We start from the raw sequence: 27,947 nt of genomic DNA, 5'->3' as shown, positions 1-27,947 counted from the left end.
TATTTTACTTAACATAATGCCCTCAAGATTATTTATGTTGTAGCATGCAATAGGATTTCTTTCATTTTTAAATCTGAATTTTTCACTGTATATAATATAAAACCACATTTTGGGCTGGGTGTGGTGGCTCATGCCTGTAATCCCAGTGCTTTGGGAGGTTGAGGCTGGGGGATCACTTGAGGCCAGGAGTTTAAGACTAACCTGGACAACATGGTGAAACCGTGTCTCTACTAAAAATACAAAAACTAACCAGGTATGGTGGCACATGCCTGTAATCCCAGCTACTCAGGAGGCTGAGGTGGGAGAATCACCTGAACCTGGGAGGTGGAAGTTGCAGTGAACCGAGATCGTGCCACTACACTACAGTCTGGGCGACAGAGCGAGACTCTGTCTCAAAAACCAAAACCAAAACCAAACAAAATAAAACAACACATTTTGTTTATCTACTCATCTGTCAGTGATCATTTGGGTAGCTTTTTTCTCTTGGCAATTGTGAATAATGCTGTAATGACCACAGGTGTGCAAATATCTCTTCAAGATTCTCTCTCAATTATTTTAGATATATACCCACAAGTGGGATTGCTGAATCATATGGTAATTCTATTTTTAATTTTTTGAAGGATTCAAAGCTCTATTTTTAAATTTCATTTTTATTACAGTTATGCATGCGTATATTCAAGTATTCAGGTTTGATGAAAAAAACAATTGTCCTTCACTCTCTCCCTTCATTCCATTTCTCGTGCCTCAGTAGTAACTACTTTCCAACTCTTTTAGATGATTCTCTTGGTATTTACCTTCATATTTTAAAATAATACTCTCGTGTTGTCATTTCATTATTATTACATTTTAGGTTTAATACATTCCACTATGAAAAATGAGGATTTAGCTCTCTCTTCTCTCTATACCCTCACATCTTCTATAGTCAGACATATTCTTTCTATCCCCCCTTCAATACAGTTAGATCATAGATTTGACTGAGTTCATATTTAGCATGTAAAGTATATGATTTATGTATTAGTCATGACTCCAGTAGAAAAAACATAATGTACTCAAGGTTAGGCATTTGGAGAACATTTTAATAGAGAAACTATTTACAAAAATGTGAGTATGGCACAGGAAAACCTTTAGAAATAGTGCCATGCCCTGGGCAGGAATATGGGTTGCGGGTACAACATCTAAGTTTAAAGAAATATGGGGAGGGACCAGTCATAGCAATGTGTAGAGAGAGAGGTGTGTGAAGAGGGTGACTTGATAGGAGCTGTGTTTCTGTCAATACTATAGAAAGCAAAATGAGAAAATAAATATCCTTATCTCATTTTCTTCCCCCATTCTAATTTCCTACAGGTGCTCCTCATTGATGGATGGATTGAATCCATTGGAAGCCAGAGAGCAAGAAAGTTGTTGTGTATTTTTTTTCCTTTGTTCTTTTTTTGGTGTTGTTTGTTTGTTTGAGACAGGGTCTTACTCTGTCACCCAGGCTGGAGTGCCCTGGTGTGATCATAGAGCTCACTGCAGCCTCAACTTCCTGGGTCCAGGCATGGTAGTACATGCCTGTAGTTCATCTAATCAGGAAGCTGAGGCCAGAAAATCACTTGAGCCCCAGAGTTCAAGATCAGCCCAGGCAACTGGTCTCTACTAAATTTTTTTTTTTTTTTTTGAGACAGAGTCTTACTGTGTCACCAGGTTGGAGTACAGTGGCACGATCTCGGCTCACTGCAACCTCTGACTCCCTGGTTCAAGCAGTTCTCCTGCCTCAGCCCCCAGAGTAGCTGGGATCACAGGCACACACCACCTCACTGGGCTATTTTTTTTTTTTAATTTTTAGTAGCAGGCCAGGCGCAGTGGCTCATGCCTGTAATTCTAGCACTTTGGAAGGCCAAGGCAGGTGGATCACGAGGCCAGGAGATGGAGACCATCCTGGCCAACATGGTGAAATTCTGTCTCTACTTTAGAAAAAAAAATTAGCTGGGCGTGGTGGTGTGTGCCTGTAATCCCAGCTACTCGGGAGGCTGAGGCAGGAGAATTGTTTGAACCAGGGGTTGGAGGTTGCAGTGAGCCGAGATCGTGCCACTGTACTCCAGCCTGGTTACAGAGTAAGATACTGTCTCAAAAAAAAGAAAAAAAATTTAGTAGCGACCAGTTGCCTGGGCTGATCTTGAACTCCGGGACTGAAGTGATTTTCTGGCCTCAGCTTCCTGATTAGCTGAACTACAGGCATATACTACCATACCTGGCTATGATTTAAAAATTTTTTTAGAGACAAGATCTTGCTACATTGCCTGGGCTGTTCTCAAACTCTTGGACACAAACAATCCTCTTACCTCAGCCTCCCTGTTGTCTGTGATTACAGGTGTGAGCCACCATGCCAGGCTTATGCAGTTTTTGAGGGGTGAGGATGTAAACTCCATTTCTTTATAGGAAGCAATGTTGAAGAATTTGTTTTAAAACCAGCACAGTCTCTTAATCAGTGCTCCCTCTTTTAGCTGCTTTCTCCTTGCCACCATCCTACCCACCACAAGGGAGGTACCTACTACCTTGACCTCCTGAGCTTTTCTTCCAAGACTTTATTGCTATTTTTTCTCTTCTGATCTTTTACTTAGACTTGAAACTTTAAATTATTTTTATCATGTATGCCGGGTTTCTAGAGACAGTAAATTAGACCATATTTATCTAGAAGTTCTAAAGTTGCCCTAACTTTTCACAATGGAACTATCGTACACCTACTCACTGTTCATCAAAACTCAATAAATTTATCACCTGATATGATTATCTAGTTGTCTGGAAACAATGCCATATTATTTCTACTTATAGGTGCCACTGTTGGTTTCAAGCATTTCTGAGATTCAGAATCGAGTACTAGAAGAGGTTCAAAATTTGAATTGTGTAAAAGACAACAGTGCCACCTTTATTGAGAGGAAACTCAGTTTTGAAAAGAAGAAGCCTGTGCAGATTCTGGTGAGTTTGGCAGCATTCATGACAATGATGACTTTCACTTCTTTGCCTTGTCCAAGTCATAGTATCATATTGTTTTCCATATCACTTACCTCATTCTAATATCCTGTAATTTACATATGTGTAGAATTTCTTGTACATTTCTATCCTCTATACCATAAGCTCCATAAGATCATGGATTTTTTTTTCTGCTTTGTATATGATGCATCCCTAAAGTGCCTAAAATGGTGCTTGTCAATGTAGGAAACACTCAATAAATATTTGTTGAATAAGATTTTATAGAGATAAATCATATAGTCCAGCCCTTTCCTTTTCTACATAAGGCATATTAGGCTCCAGAGATAAGTGGCTTTCTCAAAGTCACTTAGGGGCCAAGCTGGGGAGGAGTATAAGCCTCTTGATTCTTGTCTAATTTGCTGATGATATTTCACAGAAAAAGATATGTACATGTACAATTTACTTAACTGAATATTATTTATCAAATGCTTAATATTCAAGGGGTTGTCTACAGAATCACAAAGAGTTAAAAATGGTTGTGCAGCATCCAAGAGGGATTAGAACCTCTGCCTTCTTGTTCTTTCTTCTCTACAACACTGCCCTCCAGTGCTTACTAGAGAAATTTTTCACTAGTAATATTAACCTGCTCTATGCCTGCACCTTGAAATAATCCTCCAAAATATATGACTTCTACATTTTAAAAATCTCCAGAGAAAAAATATTTACCAACTCCATGAGGATTTTATTATATATCTAAACCAAAACTTCTCCTTATTTCTCCCAGCCAGAAATGCCACGTCAAACTGACGTTCATCGCTCCAAACTTCTATCCACATATAGTGCAGAGGAACTCTATCAAGCTAAGCGCAAGTGCAATGCTACACAAGAATATGACATCAATCTTCTGGAAGGAGAGTTGGTGGCTGTGATAGAACACAGAGATCCACTGGGGAGTACAAGCAGGTGGCTTGTGGACACAGGAAGTAAGTTTTCCCCCGGATTACCACTCTTCTTTAAACTGAGATTTTCTGAGAGACCTCTATGTGTTTCTCTGAGCACATGTTTGGGCAGAGTATACCCATGACCTTGGTTCTTCTTTCTTTTTATTTCCTATCCAGATGTGAAAGGATATGTTTATTCCTCCTTCCTAAAACCCTACAATCCAGCAAAAATGCAGAGAGTGGATGCCGAGAACAGGTTCTGTGATGATGATTTTGAAAACATCAGTCTCTTTGTGTCTTCACGGCCAGCTAGTGACAGTGCCACAGGCACCCCAGAAAGCAGCATTAGTGATAGCAGCTCATCTCTTAGAGGCACATGTGGAAAGTTTGAAACAAATGGTATTGATATTGACAGTTTTCAAGAAGTGGATGAACAGGTAAAAATTTGAACCTTCATGTAAAAATAAGTGGCTGTTCAAATCATGAAAGAGACTCTCTCTACCCTACTCTATATTACTGTAACACTTGGTGGAAAAGTGTCAGCTTTGACATCAAGAAGACCTGGCTCTATTAGCACATACTTCCAGTGAATCTTTTTGCAAAAAATGTAATTCCCTGAGCCTGTTTCCTTAAATGAAGCAAAGGATTAGAGATAATATGTATGTAAAATAGCCAGCACAAAGTAGACACACAATAAATAGGAGCTGTTACTATTACTACCCTGTTGTTAAATACTTAGAGCAAAGTGTCTTTTTATACTTTCCCATCAAAGAAAAGCAGTTCAATATGGAACAGATTGCTGCCATCAATAGCATGTGGGAAATTGTCCATGATTTCTCTAAGAGCAATATCTTCATTGAGCTATCTAGTAATTGGCCCTTTTTAATCTCATGTATAATGCCACACACTATATACTGAAACTTTTTTTTTTTTTTTTTGAGACAGAGTCGCCCAGGCTGGAGTATAGTGGTGCAGTCTTGGCTCACTGCAACCTCCGCTTCCCGGGTTCAAGCAATTCTCCTGTCTCAGCCTCCCGAGTAGCTGGACTACAGGCACATGTCACCATGCCTGGCTAATTTTCATATTTTCAGTAGAGATGGGGTTTTACCATACTGGTCAGGCTGGTCTATACTGAAACTTTTAAGAGCTATATTTCCCTCATTGCACTAATGCAAAGGCTACTGGTACAATCTTTTGCAAAATGGTAAGTTAATTATAGTGCAGCATTTGTTTTTGCTATATCAGAAAGTTTCAGTATATTTAATTGATCATTCCCCAGTGGTGACTATCTAATTAATACCTTTATTTATTTAACTTGCTTTTTCTTTAGTGTTGTATTAATAATTTATTTATTTATAGAGGCCATATAGATATAGATATAGACATAGATATAGAGAGAAGTTAAAATAGTAGAAAAGCATACATAAATTAAAAGTAAGCTGGTTTTGGTGGCTCATGCCTGTAATCCCAGCATTTTGTGAGGCTGAGGTGAGAGGATCGCTTGAGCTCAGTTTGAGACCAGCTTGGAAAACATTAACAAGAGTTTATCTCTACTAAAAATAAAAAAAATTAGCCAAGAGTGGTTGCCCACATCTGTAGTCCCCGCTACTAGAGAGGCTGAGGTGGGAGGATCATGCAAGCCTGGGAGGTCGAGGCTGCAGGCTGCAGTGAGCTGTGATCATGTCACTGCACTCCAGCCTGGGCAACAGAGAGAGAGATTCTGTCTTTAATAATAATAATAATAAAGTAAAGGTTTTTAGTCCCTTCTCCCCTTGTCCTACTCTTCAGGGACAATGCTTGGGTATATCCTTTGTATATTCTGTGCATATACAAACGCATTTATACCAGTAGGAAACATATCATATATGGTACATAGTTTTTCATTTAACAATATATCTTAGACACAATGAAACCTAAGTAGCTATCTTATTCCTTAAAAAGTTCTGCACAGTATTTACTTTCATGGATATATTATAATTTATATAACTATCACCCTAATAATAGACGTGTAGAATGTTTTGGGTTTTTAAAAATTTTCAAACAATATTTCAAGGAAGGGCTTTATCCATCTATTTTTGTGCATTTATATGGGCATATAAGTGTAAAATAAATTCCTAAAGTATTAGAGGGTCAAAAGTTATATACATGTAAAGTCTTTATAGACATTGCCATACTGCCCTTCAAAATGTGGTATCTACTCAGTTTCTTTCATTAATAGTTATTGGTTGCTGTCCAATTCATAACTGGTTTTTTTTGGTTTGGTGGGGCTTTGTTTGTTTGTTTGTTTTTTCAAAAGCAGCTTATCAAGCAAGACCTTATTGTCATATCATAAAATTCAACCATTCATATCATAAAATTCAACCATGTACAATTCATGACTTTTAGTAGATTTACAAAGTTGTGCAACCATCACTTTAATCCCATTTTAAAACATTTCTTTCACTCCAAAAAATCCTTTGCACCCATTTGTAGTCACTCCTCTTTCCCATCCCTAACCCCACTTTCTGTCTCTACAGATTTGCCTTTTCTGTATCTTTTGTATAAGCAAAATTGTACAATATGTGTTTTACAGTTGTTTTTTTTCACTTAGCAAAATTTCTTGAGAGTCTTCTATGTTGTAGTATGTATGTGCATTTTGTTGCTTTTTATTATCTAGTAATACTCCATTCTGTGAATATATTTTGTTAATGCACTCACCAGTTGATGGGCATTTGGGTAACTTCTAGTTTGGGGCTAGTATGAATTATGCTGCTATGAATATTTGTATGCGAGTGTTTGTGTGGATTTAATTTCTCTTGAGTAGACACCCAGAAGTGTAATTTCTTATTGGTTTTATAAATTCATCTTTAAATTTTTAAGAAACTGCTAAACTGTTATCCAAAGTGGCCGCATCACTTTAGTTTCCTATCAGCAAAGTACGAGGGTTGCGGGTTGCAGTTTCTTCACATCCTTGTCAATACTAGTTATTATTTGTCTTTTTAATTATAGCCATCTTAGTGGCTATGAGGTGGTATCTCTTTGGGGTTTTAATTTGCATTTCCCTAATGATTAATTGTACCGAACATTTTTTCATGTGCTCATTTGCCATTCTTTTATTACCTTTCGTGAATGTCTATTCAAATATTTGCCTATTTTTAAAAAACTGGGTCATTTTCCTTCTTATTTTCCCATGTGAGAGTTATTTATAAACTTGAGTGCAAGTTTTTTTTAATCAAAATTTTAATTTGCAAACATTTTCTCCTAGTCCTAACTGACTCTTAACTTATCTGGACATTACTATGTCTTCTTATTGCCCTTTTGCCTTGAAGTTTCAAAACACTATTTCTCTATTACTTGTTCACTATGTTGTTTATTAAGTTTCTAGAAGACATACTATAATGCTAACTAATGAATTTTTATCAGTACCTGATTAAATCTATGTACCTGATTAAATGTCTTGTCAGACTTTGCCTTGTCCCAATAGCCTAGATGAACAGAAATCTGAGAGCCAAATTTGTCAAGACACTCTAAACCTGGCTTGATGTTAAGTTCTAGTTCTTACCTGGCTCTACAGGGACTTTGGACTAAGCCCCTCACATGGGCTCTTTCTGCCTGGTCTTTGTAGCATGAGACTGCATATAGTTCCTACTAGCTGGTACTTCAAAGCAATTTTCTCCAAGCAATCCTATCAATATATATCATGTGAATTAGGTCCATTAGAGATGTCCATTACCAAGAGAGGAAAAAATGAGATAATATTTTTTGCTCAAAACAAAAAATATATTAATGGCACGTCTTCATGAAGTGTTATTTGCTTTCTTTTTCCTCTGGGTTTGGAACCAATTCAAAATACGCATAGCATCAGGAATAGAAATATAAGTATATATAAGTATTATTACTAATAAAACTGGATTGAAGATGCATCTTGGATCTGTAGCACATGGAATCCCTAAAATACTTTCCCTCAGAATAGAAACTACCCAACTCAAATTGAAGGTGAACCCTGTGCATGGACAAAATCTGTCCCAATAAACTTACTACAAGATGAGGAAGAGGATGCATCTGTTGAAAACTTCAGTACAAGGGAGAAAAGATGAAAAGGCTGCATAGAAATATTTCCCTTAATGTCTTAATGCCAGCCAATAGACACACATGGGCCAGTGGTTTCCAGACTCCTCCTGTAACACATAATGCATAATATTTCATTGAAAACAGAGATAAAGGATTATATCATGTTCCTAATCCTTGCCAGAGGGCTGTTTCTATTCTGTTGGCTTTTAGAAATTGTGGGGAGAAGAAAATGATTAACCTCTGTATTTGTGGTATAATAGTATAGGTCAATGCATTATAGAGATCCCTGTAATGTGACCAAAAGTGGAAGAATATTATACCTTCTTTACCAACAGTGAGAATACAGTAAATATTGTGATATCTCACATTTGTGGTATTTTACAAAGCAATTTTCTGTGTGGCTATTTAGACTTTTGTTCTCGATTTTACTATCAGAAACATGAGCTAAAACTTGTACTGGCTTAATCGGATGCCACTTTGGGTTATCATTTATTTCCCTCTCCCTTCCTATTGTGGCAGCACTTTTTTTGATTTCCTCCAGATTGCTATAGCATGTTGCCAAGGGGTGTTGGGTGTTAGAGGATGTAGTCTGGTTTTACTGATGGTTCTAGTGGACCCTGACAAAAAGGACAGGTGGCCTCTACCTCATACTTAGGGGATATCTTGGGGGCCCTGAATACCATTCACATGTAGGCAATTTCAAACTAATTTAGATTCTAGTGGCTCCATGATTTTTATACTAGAGCTGAATTTTTAATCTGGACGCCAAGACCTGAAGTGGTCTATTAATGACTTTGGGGGCATTTCATGAATCTTCTCAAATATGTTGGAAATATTGTGCTTATTTGCATATGTACACATCTATGGTAAAATAAATTTATCTTTTTAAACAGACTTTTAAAAGAAAGTTTTATCTAAAATGTTAGAAATCACTGCTGTAGAGGTTCAACTTGCTTATCTATTCTCCACCTCAAGTAAGAAGACAGATTGTTGTAAAAAAGATCCCCCAAATTATGATCTGGAGCCTTTGTAGAATAATGGGTACGAGCTTATGGATATTCACAACCTGGCAATACTGATTTACACCAAGGATCTTAATTTTTAAATTCTTCACTCTGTTTTTTGCTATATCAAAGAATAAAAAGCATTCAAGTAAATATGCCTTCCCATTCTAATGCATTCTTTCCTTTTATCCATCAAATGATAATGGCATGCTCTGCATTAGTGTTCCATGCTGCATAACTAATTACCACAAACTTGGTGGCTTAAAACAATACAAACATATTTTTCAGGGGCTGTTGTCAGAAGTCCAAGCACATCTTAGTTGGGTGCCCTGCTTAAGATCTCAGGTAGCTGGAATCTAGGTGTTTGCTGGTTGTATTGCTTCTGAAACTGGGAGTTCTCTTCCCAGCTCATGATCACTGGCAGAATTAAGTTTCTTGTTCCAGTTGGATTAAGGATTGCTTTTTCTTGTTTGCAATTAGCCAGAGACCACTTTCAACAACCTGAGGCTGCTCTCAGATCCTTGCCATATGGCTATCTCTATAGGCAGTTTATAACATGGCTGTTTGCTTCTTTAAAGTCAGTAAGTAAGCATCTCTCTGGCTTCAAATCTCTCGTCAGAGAAGGGCTGAATCCTCTTTAAAGGTCTCATCTGAGCAGGTCAGGCCCATCTAGGATAGTCCCTCTTTTGACTAACCCAGAGTCAATTTCGTAGGGACTTTAATAGGCACCTCTGCAGAATCTCCTTACCTTTGCTATGTAGCGTAGCCTAATCACGGGAGTAATAGCACATCATATTAAGAAGTTCCAGTCACAATCAAGGGGAGGAGATTATGTAGAGCATGTACAACAGGGGGTGGGAACCTTGGGGTCCATCCTAGAATTCTGCCTTCCAGGGTATCTAAGATGCCTTGTCTGGTAAGCAGAAGCTTGTCCTTGGCACTTCTCAAAAAGGACTAGGTTTAATAATGGCTAAAACCTAGTTTTGGGGGGCAGTTCAATGTCTGAGAATCAGTGCTATTTTCTTTTTCCACATAAGTAATATTAAAATATAATTTTTGACTTCTAAAAAAAATAGGCATTTTGCTACCAATCCCATGTTCATAGTCTGGCCCTTCATCTTTACATTTTCCAGCTACCTATGATGACGATGATGCTACACGTCACTGCATCATTGTTTAGGAAGTGCTTCAAAAAGTTGGCTTATTAACATGAAGAGATTTTCAAAAACAGTATGAGGTGAAAAACAGGTTGCAAAGTTATGTATACTATAAGTCCATTTTTATTACCACTTCAGGTAGGTAGGTAAGAAACAAAAATGGAAGGAAGAAAGGAAGAGAGGAAGATGGGAGGAAGGTAAAGAAGAAACTAATAGCAGTTGGGTGGGTTTTTGTTTCATTTTGTTTTGCTTAACCTTATTTAAAATTTTTTCTACATCAAAATGGCTTGTGCAATTAAAACATATAATTGTTAAATGAAGAACATGAAAGCTTGCTCCTGAAGGGTGAGAGAGAATAATGAGCATTTTTAATGCAATACAACTATTTTCGTTTCCAGAGATATATATAATACCATAAATGCTGATTTTGTAGCCTTTTAGTTTTAGAAAGGAAGATTAACATATATTATGACTTTTGTTGCTGTTAATTGGAGAACTGGGATAAAAATAAAATGATATTCAGTGAAGAGAGGTAATGTGGCTCACTAAGGAAGGAAAAATTAAATACACACATATAGAATAAGGGAATACAACTGGCAATGTTACCACAAGGAAAGATCTGGTGCTTATAAGCAGTGGGTAACAAATTAAGTATGAGTCATTAATACAGTATTATTTAAAAAAAGTAAATGTGGTAGAAAACATTGTAATTAAGGTGCCTGGACCAAAACATATTAGTATTTAAGGTTAGAAAGATATGGGCTAAAACAATTAAAATACTGAAGATAATGAGAAATCTTTCAGTTCTTAAATGCATGACAGGTTAAAAATTCTTAACTTGTAGTCTAACATTAAGGAGACTAAAAATACTAAAGAAGAGACTTAAAAAGAGACTGAAAATAGACTGCTGTCTCTTTAAAAGCAGCTTACTTCTGTTTTGAGTATATAATGTACGCCTCCAGTTAACGTAAATTATATAAAAACTAAAAAGTGCTTATCTCAAATAAATTTTGGGTCATGATTATCTAAAGTATTGAAAGTATACAGTTTTGTACTTTAAATTTACAATTTCATGAGGATATATATTTAATGTTTAGAATATAAACTATAATTTCATACCAAACAGTTCTAGATGGAAGAGTTTATATTTCGCTTGAGAGAATTCTGCTAAAGTGAAAGATTACCACACATATTTAGGAATGGTCTCTTAGTAGGCAATCCAACCTGCTAAAAAATCTATAGCTGCATTATTTATAAAATTTATAAAAGATAATTACCAACCACGAATGCAGGCTCTTACAGATGTTTCAGATGTATTATAGTACATTACATTCCTGAATACTTTTGCAAACCAAATCCTCCATTCTGCTCCTGTGAATCTATTCAATGTTTTCACTTTCTAAACAACAAAACAACAGCATCTACAATATACTAGAGACTCCAGTCCCTCTCTGCAAGCATGCACACTCTGTACACACTTGCTAGAACAAGAATTTGGTCTGTAAAGAATTATAAGAAATGGACAAAGCACAGAATTTGGAGTTAGAAAATATCGGCTGTAGCAGCACCAATTAACATAACTAAAAATATGTTTCTTCTCTAAGACACAACTCACAGGGTTGTTGAGGACAAAGCACATTTAACATACAACTGCCATGACCTCTATAAAAGGTGTTTATTATTGCTACCACTCCACTGCTAAAGAATTTATAGTACTTTTAATATTCTTCTTTACTTTAAAAAATAATGTAATAATTTGACCATGTTCATCAATCTCTTGTATGTATCTTGTATGATACAAGATCATCTCTTGTATGATATCCATGCCTTTCAATAAATACTTGAATATTCCTACTGAATGTTAGGTCAAATTAATAAATATTTGAATTCCTACTTTGTACCATAAAGTGGTCAATGAAGAAAAGTTTAAATATGTGTCTTAGTCCATTTGGGCTGCTGTAACAAAATGCCATAAACTAGTTGGTTTATAAACAACAGAAATTTATTTCTCACAGCTGTGGAGGCTGGAAGTCCAAGATCAAGGCATCAGTTTATATGGTGTTTGCTGAGGGACAACTTTCTGGTTCATAGATGGCAACTTCTTGTTGGGCCCTTACATGGTGGAAGGGGTGAAGAGTTTCTTTTGGGCTTCTTTAAAGAAAAACTGATCCCATTCATGAAGTTGAAGGCCAATCACCTCCCCAAAGCCCCCCCCCAACCTTTATAGCATTACCTTGTGGATTAGGCTTTCAATACATAAACTTCGGGGGAAAACAAACATTCAGACCACAGCAATGTGGTTCTTTCCTTGGGGAGCAGCTCATATTAGTTGATAAATCAATATACCAATCAATAGAATCAACATTTCACCAAAAGTTAAATAACAGTTTAACATTTAAATAACAACTTCAGCTACAGCTATAGTCTTCTCTCCACGCTGTCCACTCTCTTTTCTTGCTTAATGAAGTAATGAAGTCACCTTATTTCTCTTGGTTTCCTTTATCTATTGAACTTCAAGTTTGAGAGTTCATCTGCTTGTCTTTTCCTATATGTTGTTTCATGTATTTGTGTATCTTCAAATATGACATATTCATCCCTTGTCAGCTTTGTCATTTATGAAAGATAACTTCTTTCAAAATCTAGCTCACCATTAGCTGATGTATCATCTATGTGTACAGTTGTTGCTGTTTTGGTGTGTTTTGTTTTGTTCATTGGCATTTTCTTTTCTTAGCTGACTTATAAGTTCTCCAATAAACTAATACCTAGCACTTAGTAGGTACTTCAAAAATTTTCATTAAATAAATGAATGGGAATAAATGTTGCTAGCCAATTGCCTTATTTTATGCCATAACTGTTTTTTTATTATCAATCTTATGATTTTATTGGAAGAATAACTAAACACTTATTTTGGGGCTTCTTATGCATTTAATGATTATGAAGTGTTCTTTTGAGGTCAGAGAAAAATTCTTTTGACTGAAGTATTTTATTATTATAGGCCACAAAATAATTTTTAAAATTATAAATACATTGTAAACAAAAAAGTAAAAACGAAAATCAGCTATAATTGTACCAAAGAAAGAATAATACTAGACTAATATTGTACATCTAATTTTATGTTCTTCTAAAGGCTATTTTATCATAAGTGTTTCCCATGTTATTAGTCTCAGAAAGTACTGTTTTTAATGATTACAAATTTCCTTAGTATGAGGGTCTGGGATTTAATTATTTTCCTCTTGCCTAACTTCTAGTGCTATTCCTACTACTCTCCCACTTTTCACCATTTGTATGGGTATTTGAAGCAACACTGTTATGCAAAAATTTCTGCCAATGTTTCTGTAGAAGACATTCTTCAAGATATTTTGATTCACAAGGAATATTTTAACATTATTACAAATCTTTTAATAGAAGCTGCCAAGTTGCTTTCAAGCATGGACAATTTAGACTCCTCCTAACAGCATAGTAAGAATATCTATTTCACTCCATTCTCACCTGGGTCATATTTTAGCCAAATACATCCAATAGAAGAGTTGGACAATGTGACTTTGGAAAAATAAGAAAACTTTAGCATCGGGTCAAAGGCTTGGAAACCCTTATGATGTTTCTCTTAATATTCAGGTTCCAATTCCAATAACGTCATTTGTTTCTTTGTCTAGATTTTCTATGCAGTTCATGCTTTTCAAGCACGGAGTGACCATGAACTCAGCCTGCAGGAATACCAGAGAGTTCATATACTTAGGTTTTGTGACCTAAGTGGCAATAAAGAATGGTGGTTAGCTGAAGCTCAAGGGCAGAAAGGATACGTGCCAGCTAACTACCTTGGAAAGATGACTTACGCTTAAGAAAATAAGCCTCTGACTTTTACTTTCTGGCAAGTTGTTAACTGACTACCTCATAAAACTGACATTACAAAACTTTGGACCAGAAAGCAAGAAACCTCCAAACTACAGAAACTGATACTGTACTGGGTTTTCAGAAATGCTGTATTTCTTATTGCATGAATGTATTATAAAGGACACATGTTGAAAGAAATACTAAGCCAACAGAAATAGCAAAGCAAATGGCCCAAACTTGGACTATCAACTACTTCAAAGTAAAGATCTTTTGAAAGGGTAATTATATTCTTTTATCCTCAAGAAAGGTTGGATCCAAAGATTTTTCAATTTACTTTTTTTTAACTATAAGATGTACTTTGCCTCAAATGTTTTTTTCATATTGCTCTTGCAAATACATATGTTTATATACATACATATAAAGCATATATATTACATAGGCTATACACATGTGGATAATATGAATTATGCACCTATATATAAAACCAGAGTATACACTAAATATACAAAATAGGAATATATTGCCAATAGAAGTCTTTGATAATGTTTTGTTAATGTTTTATGTTTTGAACCAAAAGAAAACTGAAGCTTGATATTAACATGTAATATTACTGAATGCATACTATATGCCAGATATTGTTCTAAGTGCTTTATATGTAGTAACTTGTTTAATACTCAAAACATTATGAAGAAACCATGGTCCAAAAGGTGAAGTAATTTAACCCAAACCATATTGCTAGTAAGTGGTGGGCTTGGACTTAAACCTAGGTAGTGTAAACCAAAAATAAAATTCTGAGGCCCCCAACCATCTGAATAGACTTCCTCCTCAGCCAGAGCTCTTTTCCTTTTTCTTTTGAAAAGAGACAATAGTTTTTTTTAAATTCAAAGGTATAACTGGATAAGTCGATTTGTTTACAACCATTCTTGTGAAATACCTTTTAAGAAAATATGACCAACTTCTTTGCAAATAGCAGACACATACCTCAACTATGATAACCTAATTTCTGGTGGATAATGTACATGATAGGCAGAAATAGGCAACCGCACACTGGTAGATTACTATCAAATACTTAGTCAAAACTCTGTTTGTGGCCCCCACTTCTTGATTGATTTCTATGCCCACTTCATATTCTACCATCTTGTCAACTTCCTGAGTGACTCTTCTGTCGACTCTACCTGACCGGCCACCAGATCGACCACCTGACCACCTGACTGGCCCAAGTGGCCACTTGACCAGCCACTCTTCTGTCTGGAATTAGATGTGTTTCCATCATAATATTCTTCAATTTCAGATAATTTGGCTGGCACTGCGAGTATCGAGTTGGAATCATGCCACTCTGCCTGTAACCCTTCTGACTCAGTTGTAGCAACATCAAAGCAAACACCCATATATCCTTTCAGAAGGCACATTCTGGTAATCTGAGACACTGCATTACCACTCAGCTTTCTGTTAAGTTCTTTCTAAGCACAGCTGACATTCTGCATTTCCTCTAGGCTTTCCAGAGTCATGGTCACGAACTCCTTATCAGAGGTGATCAAAGATTGTGGTTCAAAGCTTGATGCACCAGAAATGTGGGCTAAAGCTGCAGCCAATGCCTCTACCGCCCCTTTCTCTTCTATAAGCATCTGAGCCGATGGTCAGAAAAAATCGACAGCAGCATAAGAAACAGAAGCCGATTTAACTAAATCCATTGTAGAAGAAACACCCACACATTTAAAAGTAATTCCTACTTTTTGTTCCACATATCTTAGTTGACTTCTTTTAGTTGATAAAAACACATACAAATCTCTGTCCGTCCAGCTGTACTTGTGCATCCAGAGCAATGGATATAGGACTCAACATCCTGAGGAGGAGAACTTTGAATCACTAAGTCAACTTCAGGAATGTCCAAACCACGAGCAGCCATATTGGTTGCCACCAAAACTTTAAAATTATCTTCTCTGAAGCCTTTTAGTGTAATTTGTCTTTGTGACTGTGCAGTGTCCCCATGTAAACACTGGGCATTCTGTTTTGCATGTGCATTAATGGCCATTTCTGTTACATTCTTCTTGATCTCACAGAAAATAACAGTCCTCCCTTCAGATCCACTGTAGACTTGAAGGACATCTCATTATCATCTATGTTTTATAAAGGAAGAAACTGAGGACCTCACATGGAGGAATTGGGATTTAAAACCAGGTCTTTTTATTTTAAGGCTTTTTCTTTTAGTGTTTTCCCTTTTCTTTTCCTTAAGTCACTAAAATCTACGGTTTAGTCTTACAAAAAGTATGATGTACAAAACAGAAAAATGATAGTGACCACATATCTACTAATGGGATTAAAATGTACAATCCTAAAAGCTTACTTTCATTCACTGAGTCGTTAAGTATTGAGAGTTAGTGGGAAAATAATGCTGTACAAGACAAACAAGATCCCTCCCTTCATACCACTTAAATTCTAGTGAAGAAAACATCTGCACATAGCAAACTAAATAAAATGATCATAAAATAATAAATACTATTTATATAAAACTGGCTACTTTCATTACTGCTCAGAAGTCGTGTAGCTCACTTTATGATATGAAAAAAATCAAGGTCTAAAAGCTCCTCGAGACAATTTAAACTCTAATACCAAATATACCTCTATAAAATACCAACCTGAGCTAAATACTGTATTAATGTATACTTATACATATGTACATATCCTAAGTATATATATGCACATATTATCTATAGAAAGAGCCATGCTTAGTGAAAGATAAATTACCTCCTAAACTAGTTAAAGTCCTCTCTGAGGTATAATAGAAATTAAAATAATTGCTTCTCAACTCTATCTAGCACATATTTTCTGTGACAGGATAAATGTTTTCAAATGTCAATGTGTGAAGTGCAATAAACATTGCTGCTTTCATTTTTTGTAGGTATGGCGGTTACATTAACTGTTATAGTTGCTGAGCTGAGTTTTTATGTCAGGTCATTTTGTTTAGTCCAAACTGGCTCTGAACCATAAACAATTATGAATATATATTTTTTGGTTTCTTTGACCCCAAAGGGAAATTGGGGTTTACGTTAAATTGATATATTATCAAAAGAAATCTGTTTCTCAAAGCAAAAGTCTCTGTAGGATTGAGATAATTCATTATTTACACATGGGGTAAACAGACATTTACTGCCTATTGAGATAATGAATTCTAATTTATTACAAATAATTTAGCACCATTATTTAATAGAGTAGTTTAAAATAATAATCTTTCCTTAAAAAAAAAAAAGACCAAGCTTAATTTTAAAAGCTTTGTCTTTACAGAGATCATCCATCAATACACTTTAGAATAATGATGTTAGAAAAACCTAAGGATTAAGGAAGATGGTTTGAAATTAGAGATTTGTAGAGTGAAGACTTAGTGGCACACATCAAGGTTGATGGAACAGGCTGTTCACAGTCTTGTGAATGTGGGAATTTGTTGGATGTCCAGTTTTTTTTGCTATACATAATAAATTGTTTCTCTGATGCAGAGGGCTTCCTATCTTCTCTCAGAATTTATATATACAACAATTGCTGGTTAATTTGTTAGCTTGCAAGTAAGACAACTCAGACCCTCCACATTTTCTGACTTAACGCATCTATGCCTAGTGTCCCATTATTGCAACGCTTAGCTTGTGGGTATTATTTATTATACCCTACTGCTCAAGATCATCGCCAAGGTCTGATTTTTCACCAAAAAAATTTGCAACCTCTGCCATAAATGAGTTAACAATGTACAAAATCTCAAGAATTAATCATTATATAGGAGCTTATTGTATACAAAGTTAACTAAAATTAGGTAAAATGCTATAACATTTTGAGCACTAAGTAAGATAGCCTTTTCTTTCATAGTATAGGAAGAAGCCATCAGTGTGTGAACAAGTCATACATTTTCATCCACAAAGACTTGGGAAATGGTATTTTTCTTCAAAAAATGATCAGGAATGTACATAACCGGGATTAATCAAAATTCTTATTTATTATGTATTATGTGCATATATTACATTGGCAATGTAGAAAAAAGTGAGCAAATGAGAAAAATATTGTATTAAACAGCATGAGAGTTCACAATCTACTGGAAAAAGATATATCCTTAAATAACTGAAATGAGGTGATAAAAAAGGTAAAGATACAATATGAGGTATGGTAAATCAGGAAAATCCATTGATATGGAAAATCAATTATGAAAACATAATTTTGAAAAAGATGAAGTAGTTGGGAGAGGGAGAGTCAGTTGAAATGGGGCTAGCACAGAAAATGAACACCCAGAATATTGGAAGGAAAATAGAAAACTATGTTGGGTCATCTCTGCCACCACATAAGGCACCTCATCAGGATCAACTCTTGGGGCTTTGCTAGAAGACAAACTCTTTCTTTTTCCTTAAATTCATAGATGCTATCAGTCTTCGGAAGTTTTCATTGAGAACCAGTCATTGTAATCATTGTTTTCACACACTATGGAAATCATTAAAATAAAAATGTTGAAGACTGATTTAAAATAAAAGTTTCCAAGTTTTGTTATATAATATTTAGCATTTTAAAATAAGAAATGATAGAAATTTGATTATGAAGATGTTTATTAAATTACAGTATGTTACAGATTATATCCTAATAATAAGTCTTTCATCTTTAGGCTAATATGATATAAAAACCTACTTGGCCACATTACTTCTTGAGTTTCTTTTGGGCAGCTTTCTTCTTGACCATCTGTAATCGCTTCATAGCATTGAGCTGTGATTCTTGTGAGGTTGGACCTTTAAGGGATGCTGAGGAAGAGCTGCTGGATTCTGAAGCAGTTTTGCTAGTAGTACTTCCACTAGGTCCTGATGTTCCACTATTTCCATTCCCACTTAGTTGGCTGCTGCTTCCTGGAACTAAACTACTTGGACTAGGAAGACCTACTTTGCTGACGTTGTCACAACTAACTGAGCGACTAAGGCCAGTTTTACCCAAGGTTAGAGGTGGAGGTGGTTTCAACGGTACAGTGGGTGTAGTGCTATTACCGGAACCTATTTTGGAACCTATTCCACCTTTGGATGATGTTGCCAGACCAGTCAAACCCACAGGTTTCTGGTTAGCTGATGAGGTAGCAGGTTTCCCAGTATTGTTTTGTGTTGTTGAACTCAATTTTGCTGTTGAGGGACCAGCAGAGGAGGTTTTGGCTGCAAAAGCTGCCCATCCAGTTAAGCCACTAGTTACTGATGAGGAAACGCTGGCACTAGAAGAATTTCCTGAAATAACTGTGGATGTCTAAAAAAATAAGGTAAATATTACATTATAGCCAAGTATAATCAATACCTATATAAACATCCTTGAAAATATAAATATTGTTAGACTTTTTATATCTAAGTGATGAACTGGGAAATTTAAATCACACCACCAAATTAAGTTCTTATGAAGCTGGTCTGAAAAAACACACAGAACAAAACTTATCTGTATCTAGTTGGTATTATCATTGCCAAAGCAGAAATTTTTTGATGCCATATTCTTGTTCTAATGATTCCAAAAGAAAATATATGAAATTCCTTTTTGGGAACTGCTTTTAGATTCAGTTTTAAGCTATATCTGAAAACCAGATTTAGTGCTTTAACATACTTTTTACCCAACAAGGTATTATCTAGCTTAAACATCTAATTCTTTTAGATTTTGCTCCAAATAACTAGGGATCATTTCAAAAACTTAATTCACTCATAATGGACAAAAATGCCCATATCCAGAATATTCAAGAGAACATATCCAAGATGAAGAGATTCAGTCAATGTTTATTTACTGAGTGAGTGAGAGAAAGAAGACAGCTGTATAGATTCCAAACCCACTAAAAAAAGTTCTCCTCAACTTTGAGCAACAGCTACAGGACTGCAAAATATGTATTAAAAACGTCTCATGATTTTAGTTTCACAATTTGCCCATGATTCCGGTTAAACTACCACAGAAGAGGTTCCTGCTTCTTTAATAAGAATTTTATAAATTTCCTCATTAGGCTGCACAGTGACATTTTGGGTAGGACTGACTTACTCTCTGATATATTTCGTAAGGGTATATCATCTCAACTTCTCTAATTAACTTCCCTGGCTAATCAGAAGCTTACAGTGATACCAATGCCACTACATAAATACATATTGCTCTTGTTCACACAAGAATAGATTTTTTCACTTTTACATTAGGCACAAATGTACGTAGTTTACATTAATTTTGAATTGAACTTCTTATTGACAACTTTTCTACCTTTATACTCTTAAGAAGATTCATAAAAGTGTTAAGTTCACAAGTGGGTAAAAGGTACAATTTTACAGAATAACATCCTACTTCTAAAATGGTAGTTACTGTTCCTAAAATATATCCAGTTAGCTCTTGAAAGGTAGCCTTCAATATTGTCTGCATGCATACAGTTTTAGCCAATGTGAAAAGTAACAAAAACAGAGAGTTCTGAGATCTTTGTTTTATAAGAGAAGGAATCCAGATATTTGTCCACATACTCTAAAAATTGATAGGATGTTTTCCTATGGTATCATATTAACTATCTTATGAAGTTATCCAGAGAAGAAAAACTACATAAGCCATACATTCCTAGAGGAATGTATACCAGCAATGAGAGAAATAGGCAAGAAGTAAACTTTTACTTTTCAGTTATAAAATACTTAATTTTTTCCCTTCTCTCGCTATTAAACATAAAACTGTCTGCCATATGGTTAAATGATCTTTCAACAAACTTCACAAAAGAAACCTATCTTTAGTAATTAAAAGACCAACACTTGTGAAGTACAAGCAAGAAAGCAAGTTCTGTGTGTCTGGCATTTTATGTTAATGGCTTGCTGTTGCTTAGTATTGCTTTTCAACATGATGACAGATGGTTTACAATACTATCAGGACACATAAAGCAAAATAACACAAACAATGGAGACCAAGTAATTTCTAACTCAGTGTAGAAAACAAATTTCTCAAGTTTTTAATTATAAATATTTTCTTGCCCATTTGCTAGATGGGCAAGTTAGAAAAGACATTTGCTTTTTATATGTAACTGGGACAATTTTTTTATAATATAAATTTATTCACTTTTATAAAAAGTGAATTCTTTATTAAAAAACACAAGATCTCTTAATCAAAACAAATATGACAGCAAAGGCTTTAATTTGTTTGCCATAAAATGATTTCACTTTGAATTTTCTAAAAATAAACTTCAGTAGTAACAGATTAGTATAGAAATCTACTAAAAAAAAGATTATGTGCAGAATATAGCAACTCTAATTACTTTCAATAAACTGCTTATTCTTACTTCTACTCCAATTCACCAAGTTCCTATGTGACAAATCAATAATGGATATCCATTGGATAGCAAATCTTCCCTGGCAAATTAAAATGAAAAATAATATCCAAATATAATTGTCGATACATGTTTTTAAAGCACTTCATATTCTTCTTCATCACACCAAGGGTATTAAGCTTACTACTTATAATCACTTAGGCAATAACTTCAGAGTTTTCTCAGGTCAATCTTTGAGAATTTGAGGCTACTTTTTTTTTTTTTTTTCATATTTAGTGCTATGCTTAACATTGGAATGTGTACTTCAGCAAAAGTATTCTTTTTGTTACAAATTCGATTAGAAAATTATTGTTTTCCATGATATAAAAATGCCAAGATATTAAGAATAATATAGTATGATTTCAAGGATGCAAACTTAGGAATGAGAAAGGTAATACTCTTACACAATGTGGTCCCTTGGTATAAGAGGTAGATACCATTGAAAGTTCATTATAAAGAAACAAAACAAGACAAAGCAAGAAAACTCCTTCAATAGCCGATAAGTAGGGAGAAAAAAAATACAAGGCCAATCTGCTCAAGTAGTGTAAGTACTGTGGGGAGCAAAACTGTTGCCACTTGGGGCAGAGGTATTTTAAATTTAAACCAGATTTCTTTTTTTGGGTGGGGGGAGAGGGTTGGAGTTTTGCTCTTGTTGCCCAGGCTGGAGTGCAATGGTGCTATCTTGGCTCACTGCAACCTCCACCTCCAGGGTTCAAGTGATTCTCCTGCCTTAGCCTCCTGAGTAGCTGATTACAGGTGCCCACCGTCATGCCTGGGATTACAAGGCCTGCTACTACACCTGGATAGTTTTTGTATTTTTAGTAGAGACAGGGTTCCACCATGGTGGCCAGGCTGGTCTTGAACTCCTGATGTCAGGTGATCCACCTGCCTTGGCCTTCCAAAGTACTCAGACTACAAGTATGAGCCAGGGCGCCCAGCCTGAATGTAAAACAGATTTCTGATTGGAGATAAGTATCTAACCACATAAGAATGGTAAAGAATGTCGTTTTGGAATCATCATAGACTGTTCCTATTTGTGATTAAAAAAACAGCAGAATTAGAGATTAAATAATGATATAAATGTTCCCTTTCTACCTAATAGAAGTCTTAATTTCTAAAATATATCCATTTCGTAAATAATGTTTCTCATTGAATTTTTTATCAAGCAACTATTGTTTAGTCAACTAAATTTTAAGACATAATCTTAGATAAAAATAGAATCTACTATACCTTGACTTCTGTTCTCTTAAATGCTAGAAAAGTTGTCTCTTGTTTCAGTTTAGTTTCTGGTTTCTTAACCAATGGATCTTTGACAGCTGGAGCTACAGAAACAACTGTAGGGGCTGGTTTCTGTGGTGGTTTCTGAGTTTTTTGAGCCTGCAAAAATCAGTGGATTAAATCAGATACAAAATCTTAACTGAATATACAAAAAGATAATAATTTAACATAGGACTCATCATTGAAATAAAACACAGTTGAACATTTAAAAAAATATTTGATAATGAATATATATGCTTTTTGACAAATTATTTTTATCATATTAATGGTTTTACAGACTGTATTAGTTTCTAAACAGTAAAGATAATATTAAACTTTAGAAATAATACAGAATAGGGTTAGTTAAATATCATTTTAATGAGATAAAATTGTTTTAAAAAAAGAAAAATCACAAACTACATGTAACCATTTGCTTTACTCATGATGAAGTACATTTATTTCTCATTGGGGTTGGTCAAATACATAGGAGTTTTCTTCTTGGGGTCTAGGCATAAATCCCTCAGCTGCTGAGGGCAAATTAAAACAGCTCAGATCATTTATATGGTTTTAAATATAGAATAGGGAGAAAAAAAAACTACTGATAAATAATGACACTTTTTGAGGTTTTTCCATGTTGCAGAACTAGCCACGCTAAATCTTTAGAGAAAGTTCATAAATACAAATTTCTATGTTATCAAAGAATTTTCACCCACTATTCTCTTTTTTTTTTTTTTTTTTTTGAGACGGAGTTTTGCTCTTGTTACCCAGGCTGGAGTGCAATGGCGTGATCTCGGCTCACTGCAACCTCCGCCTCCTGGGTTCAAGCAATTCTCCTGCCTCAGCCTCCCAAGTAGCTGGGACTACAGGCGTGCGCCACCATGCCCAGCTAATTTTTTTGTATTTTTAGTAGAGATGGGGTTTCACCATGTTGACCAGTATGGTCTCGATCTCTTGACCTCGTCATCCACCCACCTCGGCCTCCCAAAGTGAGGGATTACAGGCGTGAGCTACTGTGCCCGGCCTCACCCACTATTCTTTTATAAGCATTTTCAGTTTTATTCAATCAGTAATCAATTTTTTTCCTTTATTTCATAACTAGGCACTTTACTAAATTCTCCTATAAACTCTAATAATTTTTATTTTTTAGTGTTTTCTAGGTAGATAATTACAACTGTTTATAAATAGTTATATACAGTGTTTAAGAGTAATTTTTGGAGTCAAACAGAGCTGGGATTAAAACCCAGCAACTGGTCAGGTGCAGTGGCTCATGCCTGTAATCCCAGCACTTTGGGAGGCTGAGCCAGGTGGTTCACTCGAGGTTAGGAGTTCAAGACCAGCCTGGCCCACATGGTGAAGCCCCAACTCTACTAAAAATACAAAAATTAACTGGGTGTGGTGGCAGGCGCCTGTAATCCCAGCTATCAGGAGGCTGAGGCAGGAGAATTGCTTGAACCCAGGACGTGGAGGTTGCAGTGAGCTGAGATCGTGCCACTGTACTCCAGCCTGGGCAACAAAAGTGCAACTCCATCTCAAAACAACAACAACAACAAAACCCAGCAACTATTTTTCTAGGTATGTTACCTCAGGCAAAATATGTGAATCTCTAAAAGCCTCATTCTCTTCGTCAGTAAAATGGTAATACCGTCTGTTCAAAGGTGGGTTATGAAAATAAATCACGACTATGTAAGAGTTTAGCATAGTGTCTGGAACATGTTGAGTGCTAACAAAAAGTTACTGTTTATTCATCATTATTATTTACAAAGGATAAACAAACTGAATCCAGAAAAATCCATCCATACTGAACAGGGAAAGATGCTCCCCCCATTCCACAGTCTTCGATACTCTTCATAAGCCCATACAGTACTATACCAGGAAATTTATTAACAATTTGTCACCATTTCTGGAAGTCAAACTTTGGCCTATTTTGTTCTTGTTTGGGTCTTCTTGTGTAATCTTGTGCTACTGTTTGCCAAACTATATAGTTTTGCTCCTTAAATCTCAATTCATATCACTTTTTATACTACATATCTTCCATATCAAACTACACCTATCTTTAACATGATTTATAAAGTAACGATCAGGTGAAGAATATTAAGAATGTTGGAAGAGTATCTGTGGTAAAATATCTCCTACTAGCAGGAAAGGAGGGTTATCTTACCCTCTATTGCAAAACCATGTTAGGAGAATACATCCCACACAGTAAAACAGGAACACATGGCCTCAAAACCATGGTTTTCAATCTTAACACTGACTTCCACTCACATCTATCACTCCAGAGGTTAGATTCTGAGGACCCACCTAACTTGTATGCTTTAACAGTCAAAGACTAATTATGGTGAAGCCCCAGGAAGTACTTCTAGTTGCGAGATCATGTTTGGATCTTCTTCTGCCTCCCCTGTTTTATCCATCCATCTTAGAAACTGAGCAAGAAATACCCACAACCCTTTGTCCTTTACTGATAATACTATAATATAATTACAGATTCAGTTTTGTTCAACAAAGGCACTAAAATTTTCATTGGGTGACTGCTTCACACATTGCAAAATGTAATAAAATTCTCCACTAAGGCACTAACTGCCAGAATGGCAGCAATAAAAAAAAAACCCCCACATATTTCTAAATGCTGCAAAATAGGAGTGTGTTACTACCTTAGATTGAGAACCACTGCAATAAGTGTTTTGAGTCTCTCACCTGAAGCTGGGGAAAAGCCCACTACTGGGTAGAGAGAAAATTACAGAACTGAAGAATAACCTTGGACGCTGCCGTACATAAACACAACATTCTTAACTAGGTCTTCCTACAATAATGCATACTGCAGAACTTGCCCCAGTTTAAGGAATCTATGCAAGGAGAAAGGGGATATCAGGTGCTATTTATATCTTTGAGACACCTTGGAATAATAACCAATGTACATGTGAGAATCTCACTCAAAGCAATTATAGTTAGAATGATGGATTTAGAATCCCCACTGTTCCAAAATTCTCTCATTAAACCTTATATTTTCTGGATTCTGATCTTTAGGCTCACTTCAGATTATGTCTTTTGGTATCTCCCCACATCTACTCTTGGTGTATTCTAGTCATGTTCTAATATTAGCCATGACTCCCCATTTACTACTTTGACTTTTGGACACACAGACCAGATTTACTGTTGATTTCTGGTACTATTCTACATTTAGCCTGGCATGGTGGCTCATGCCTGTAATCCCAGCACTTCAGGAGGCTGAGGCAGGAGGATCACTTGAGGTTAGGAGTTCAAGACCAGCCCTGGCAACACAGTGAGACTCTATCTCTACATAAAATTAAAAAAATTAGCTAGGCCTGGTGGCACACGCCTGTAGTCCCAGCTACTTGGGAGGCTGAGGTGGGAGGATTGCTTGAGCCGGGGAGGTTGAAGCTGCAGTGAGCCATGGTCACTCTACTGCACTCCAACCTAGACAACAGAGTGAGACCCTGTCTCAAAAAAAAAAAAAAAAAAAAAAAAATTCCATTTACGTCATTTTACTTAACTTAAAATATGAACAGAATGTAGAATGCATCCAGTCTTAATCTCTGCTTACGTGCTATGCCAATGAATTACATGATCTTATTGATAAATTAGATAATTTGCAAAGCAGATAAAGAATAAACAGTATCCCAGATGAAGAGAAGAAGCTGAGAAGCAGAATATATAGGAAAATGAAAGTTCTCCACATATTCAGGGAATGGCACACTTAGTCTATGCCAGAGTGGTCAGAGTGTATGAATGTGTACGGTGAAGCAGTGAGACAAGAAGCTGTAAGGTAGAGTCAGGTCAAAAAGAGAAGGTCCATATATACAATCTGATGAGTATAACCTCATTATATAAGTAATTGAGAGCCACTGGGCATATATAAACAGATAAATATTTTAGAATAATTCTAATGATAGTAGGCAAAGAGGATTGATGGGAAGCAAGATCTCTTAAGTGGCTATTGCAATAGACAAGTAACGGATTTGTGAAACAGTAATAAGAGAAATAAATAGATTTCAGAGACATATAAGAGGTAGAATTAAAACATCTGGTAAACAAAGGGATGTGGAATTAAGAGAGGCATCAAAGATGTTTTCTAATTCAGGCAATTGCAGAAAAAAAACTGGATACAGAACAACTTTTACTTTTAAATATATTAAAGTACCTATAGACTAGTCAGCTATAGAAGCTCACCCAGGAAGAAGGGTTAGAACCATAAACATAGATTTGACGTAAAATAAATCAGAAAAAATGGAGGAGAAAAAACATGGGAAAGAATAGTGCTTACTTTAGCTAGTAAGGGAGTTAAAGTAATATAATAATAATAATAATAATGAAACATTGAGGACATACTAAAGAAAGACATTATTGTCATAATTTGTTTCTTTTGACAATTTCCAATTCTTAGTGGCTTCTTATCAATGCTCTGGAATGTATTGCTCATCTGTAGTAATTTCAGTTGAGATCCTGGAGGGCTAATTTAAATAATAAATTAAATAAAAATCAAACTGAGTGGAAGAGATTTTAACTTGTCACAGAAATTTCCTGTTACAAGTAAGAAATATACATACTATTGATATACAGACTTTTCATTTACTACTTTTTATTTCATAGGAATAAATAAAAACATTTCCTATTTCTGATTTAACTGATCAAAAAGTAAAATGGGTATCTTGAATTTTTACTTTTAACTAAATACTTCTGACCTTTAAAAGATATATTGGTTAGACAAATTTATGTAGAAACTCATTTGATTGACAGACATGAGAACTCCTCAATTGAGAATCACTATTTTAAGACAGGGACGAGAGATGGAAGTGGGAGGGAGAAGTGGTGAATAGGACATTATAGCAATTTCTTGTATCGTTTATCTATTTTATAAGTGAATAAAAGTTAGAAAACTATCCAATATAACAAATGAAAAGACATTTCACTATGCTATTAAAGGAAGGTATGTTAGTAAACAATAAAAAGAGAAAGTAAATTGAAAGAATGAGATAAATGGTCACTTGAGGACAATGAAAAGGAAAGACTAAGCAATAGAGAAATACAGCTGGAAAGACAAATATATACATATAAATATTGCCTCTGTGCACATCTTAGACATTCGGTGGTTTAAGCTCACTCAGGAATTTTCTGTATTTCCTTACCAGACCTCAACAAATAGTGGGCTTTGTATCTCACCACTTCTCAGTGCTGCATGCTATTTTTAAATGTTTATGAATACATTGATAGACTAGTAAGAAATATTCATAATTTGTGTGTCGCCAATCTTGTTTATCTATATTAGAATTAGATAAAAACTAAACAGAGAAAAATGCACATAACATTGTCTAGTCATTAGGCATAGAAATATTAATCGAATATAAATACTATACACACAAACATTTAAATAATCAGCTAATATTATTTATTTTTTTCAGTAACTTAAATATTCCAATATTTGTTTTGAAAGACCATACCAACA

The 27,947-nt window shown here is 35.4% G+C and overlaps 3 protein-coding genes and 1 pseudogene across 9 annotated transcripts in view; 1 reads left to right on the top strand and 3 right to left on the bottom strand.

Moving 5' to 3' along the window:
• The window catches only part of LOC110569431 (uncharacterized), a 140,734-nt gene extending 132,745 nt beyond the window's left edge, over positions 1-7,989 (bottom strand). For all 3 annotated transcript variants that reach the window (XM_064384038.1, XM_064384039.1, XM_064384040.1), the window contains exon 1: positions 7,908-7,989. The gene's annotated coding sequence lies outside the window, so the exon portion shown is untranslated. The remainder of the gene's footprint in view (positions 1-7,907) is intronic.
• ARHGEF38 (Rho guanine nucleotide exchange factor 38) overlaps positions 1-18,083 on the top strand; it is a 131,118-nt gene extending 113,035 nt beyond the window's left edge. The window contains exons 11-14 of the mRNA XM_021676388.2: positions 2,812-2,955; positions 3,734-3,932; positions 4,068-4,327; positions 13,755-18,083. Of these exons, the coding sequence (XP_021532063.1) occupies positions 2,812-2,955; positions 3,734-3,932; positions 4,068-4,327; positions 13,755-13,940 (789 nt within the window). The 3' untranslated portion in view covers positions 13,941-18,083. The remainder of the gene's footprint in view (positions 1-2,811; positions 2,956-3,733; positions 3,933-4,067; positions 4,328-13,754) is intronic.
• On the bottom strand, positions 11,978-16,039 carry LOC105706240 (ATP-dependent RNA helicase DDX50-like; annotated as a pseudogene).
• Positions 17,871-27,947, bottom strand: part of INTS12 (integrator complex subunit 12) — a 26,175-nt gene continuing 16,098 nt past the window's right edge. For 3 of the 5 annotated variants that reach the window (XM_021676385.2, XM_021676384.2, XM_064384037.1), the window contains 2 exons: positions 22,463-22,609; positions 17,872-19,182 (listed from right to left, as the gene is read on the bottom strand). In XM_021676385.2, coding sequence (XP_021532060.1) covers positions 18,598-19,182; positions 22,463-22,609 — 732 coding nt within the window. In that variant the 3' untranslated portion in view covers positions 17,872-18,597. Of the gene's footprint in view, positions 19,183-22,462; positions 22,610-27,947 lie in introns of all 5 variants that reach the window. The other 2 variants (XM_021676386.2, XM_021676387.2) reach the window with 1 other exon arrangement.

The sequence above is a fragment of the Aotus nancymaae genome, unplaced genomic scaffold, assembly GCF_030222135.1.
Source record: "Aotus nancymaae isolate 86718 unplaced genomic scaffold, 86718_ANA_hifiasm-v0.15.2.pri h1tg000033l, whole genome shotgun sequence".
NCBI lineage: Eukaryota > Metazoa > Chordata > Mammalia > Primates > Aotidae > Aotus > Aotus nancymaae.
Note: the sequence above shows the minus strand (reverse complement) of the source record. Positions and strands in the feature narration are given on the sequence as shown.